General features: G+C 48.3%; 1 protein-coding gene across 1 annotated transcript; it reads left to right on the forward strand.

Moving 5' to 3' along the window:
• Positions 1 to 680: 680 nt before the first annotated feature.
• LOC103096256 (FMR1-interacting protein NUFIP2-like) lies at positions 681 to 2,483 on the forward strand. The gene has a single exon (XM_016426885.2). It carries the CDS (start codon positions 681 to 683, stop codon positions 2,481 to 2,483), a length of 1,803 nt encoding a protein of 600 aa, XP_016282371.2.
• The last annotated feature ends 464 nt before the right edge of the window (positions 2,484 to 2,947 follow it).

A 2,947-nucleotide genomic window follows, 5' to 3' on the forward strand; every position in this document is an offset into this window, starting at 1 on the left:
TCCATTGAGGCCTCTTTCCCAGACAGTAATCAAAAATGTTCATTAGCCAGGGCTCAAACAGATCCCTGTGGCACTCTATTGTAGACCTCTTTTCAGATTGCTTTGGAGCATCTCACTAACTGCTACTCTGCATTTAGAAATCTAAGATTGTTGCTAATTCTTCTAATTATATTATTTAGTCATGGTTGAAGAGTCAGCTTTACCACCTCTGACCCTCACTGTCATTGGCTCTCAGGTTTCCTGCCCTGCCCCCAGTGCTGCAGAGGCAGCTCATTTGCTGGACTAGACTATTGAGTTTTGATGCCACCTTCTGGGAAGTAGTGAGCCCTGCAGAAGAACCTGCTCAGGAAGAGACAGAGAGAGAGAGAGAGAGAGAGAGAGAGAGAGAGAGAGAGAGAGAGAGAGAGAGAGAGAGAGAGAGAGGGAGAGAGAGAGAGAGAGCTCAATTTTGGACGGTGCTGCTGGGGTAAGTACCATTCCAGGCCCTATTAAGTGGGACTGAATTGGGAAGTTGGGGCGGGGGAGGACTGTATTGTGGGAGGGCTCTGAAAACCCCCCAGATTCCTTTTCTGAGTTTTGCTTTGCCTTCTTGTTTTTGAATTAGATTCCAGATCTTCCAGATCGAGAGCTGCAGACAGCTGGGTAGAGTCTTCCCAAGCAGGAAGTCGCAGCTACTGGCAATGGAGGGCGGACAGATCCCACTTCAGGCTTGGGTACCAGTCCAGAATAAGAGGCAGAAAAAGAGAGTCAAGGGCAACCCTCAGGCTCAGGCCCAGAATGAGCAAGAGAAACCTGTGCAGAACCCCAGGAAAGTGCAGCAGGGCATGATCCAGGATCCCAAGGCCCTAGTATGGAAGAGCAAACATCAGAAAGCTCAGCCCTATGTAAAAAGGACTCCCACCATAGAAGTCAGCACCCCTGAAGAAGTGGAAAGCATACCCAAGAGCCTCAGTGGAAATGAAGACAAAAAGCTGGCCAGAGCTGTAGCAGATAAGCCCCCAAAAGCACAGGCCCTAAATAATCCCAAGACATCAGGAGATACACTCAACCAAGTCAAAGCCAAGCCTTTTGGTTCTCCTGCTAATGGCCAGGAGGACAGAGAGGCAGATAAGCATGACAGTGACTGGGACAGCAGCTATTCAGGGCATAAACAACAGAAGCCCAGATTCAGTCTCCCCAATGTTGGGGAGAATTTCCACTTAACAAAGGCCAGCATGAAGTCCCAAGAGCCCAGGTGCCCTGTGTCACAGCAGAGGCCTGACAACCTTAAGCTCACTGGCAGTAACCACAGGGGCATCAGAGTAGGTACCCCGAGGCCTCCAGTTTGCAACCCTAGGAGCACTGGGGCAAGCCCAGGCCACAGAAATAACCAGAAGCCCTTGCCCACCAAACCTGATCTGAGCAGCCCAAATCTGGACACATGGTCCCAAAGCAAGCCCACGCCCCCCACTGTCCCTAAAGAGGAGAACCAGGGCCTTTGCAAACAGCCAGCTATTTTTCCAGGGAGCAACTATACTGTCCCTGAAGTCAGTTATGCCAGCAAGGTTAAACAAAACCTATGCAAGGTCCCCAAATCCTTCATTTCCTCAGGGTTGGCTTCAGAACCATTACTGTTTCAGCCTCAGACATCTGCCTTGGTGGAGTCTCCCATCCTACCACCTGGCCAAAGGCTGAGCCAAGTCCCTGGGTCTCCCCTGGGGCCAGTTAATCCACTGGGCTCTCTTAACAGGCCTGAACAGAACATGCCTATGGATGCTTGCCTAATGAAGTGTCCCATGCCTAACCTTAAGTCCAAAGTGAGTCCAAGGTGCCCAGGCATAGAACAGAGCTTCACCTGCCCCTCCATGCTGATAACCACAACCAAGGACCTGATGCCAAACTGTAGGTCCTCCCAGATAGAAGCCCAAATGCTGAGGGACATCGTCAAAAACAAATGGGGTTTATCATTTATTAGTGAGATCGACATCGAACCTGAGACTGCGCAAGAGATGGCATCAGAGGCTCAAGTCAAACAGCCTACACTGCCACACAAGTGTCCCACCCCCAGCCCCCTGGCTGCCCAGGAGACTGCAGGAAACCCCACTGGGGCTGAGCACCTAAAGCACTCCCCCCACGTTTGTGATGTGAACAAATGGCTTAACCCACAAGGATCAGAGGGCATCATCAAACTAGCCATTCTGAAGAGCAAGAGTGATGAAGCCTTCATTCCGGTGCCCAGTATTAGAGATGACCTGCAGGAGGCAGACCAGAGGAGCACAGGGTCATTCATGCTCCTCTGTAATGAAAACCAGCTGGACTCTTCTGAGCCCTTTACCTTGAGTCTTGACCCCATCTTGAAAGAAGCAGAAAAGAAAGATGAATGGAAACCATTTGATTTCAGGGCCGCTGTGGAATACCACATGGCTGAAATGAAATCTGTCTGGGATTTGCAGAAGAAAGACCCCCTAAAAGTGATCATTTATGATGAGTCTTTGGACTTATAAAGAAAGCACTAGAGAGGCCCCTACATATATTTCTTGATCAGACTCTGTTTGCAGCATTCATAGATTTTGGAGGATTCAGAGACAAGTTTTTTCAACTTAGTTGCTCCAAGAAAAAGAACCTGTGAAAACAATTGGGCTTTAATCAATAAATTCATTTCAAAAACGACAGCCTCAGAGTTTTGCCTCCAATACAGAGAAGTTTTTTGGTTTTTTAAGAGGGGGAAGTTTGCTTGGTTTTCTTTTTTGTTGTTGTTTTTGTTTTCCCTTGCATTTTGTCCACAGGTGGAGGCTTTTTGACTTTCTGTTTTTCAACTTGCACATCATATTTTGGTTTTACCAATGATTTGCCAAAATGAACTTGAGTCCTTAGTGACTGCTCTGAAGGTACTGCTATGAACAATTTGGACCCTAACTTCTTCTCCAAGCTGACCCTATGGGAAGAGTCTTGTTAAGCCCAGAGTGTT

Source organism: Monodelphis domestica, chromosome 1 (assembly GCF_027887165.1).
Source record: "Monodelphis domestica isolate mMonDom1 chromosome 1, mMonDom1.pri, whole genome shotgun sequence".
In the NCBI taxonomy this organism is placed as follows: Eukaryota; Metazoa; Chordata; class Mammalia; order Didelphimorphia; family Didelphidae; genus Monodelphis; species Monodelphis domestica.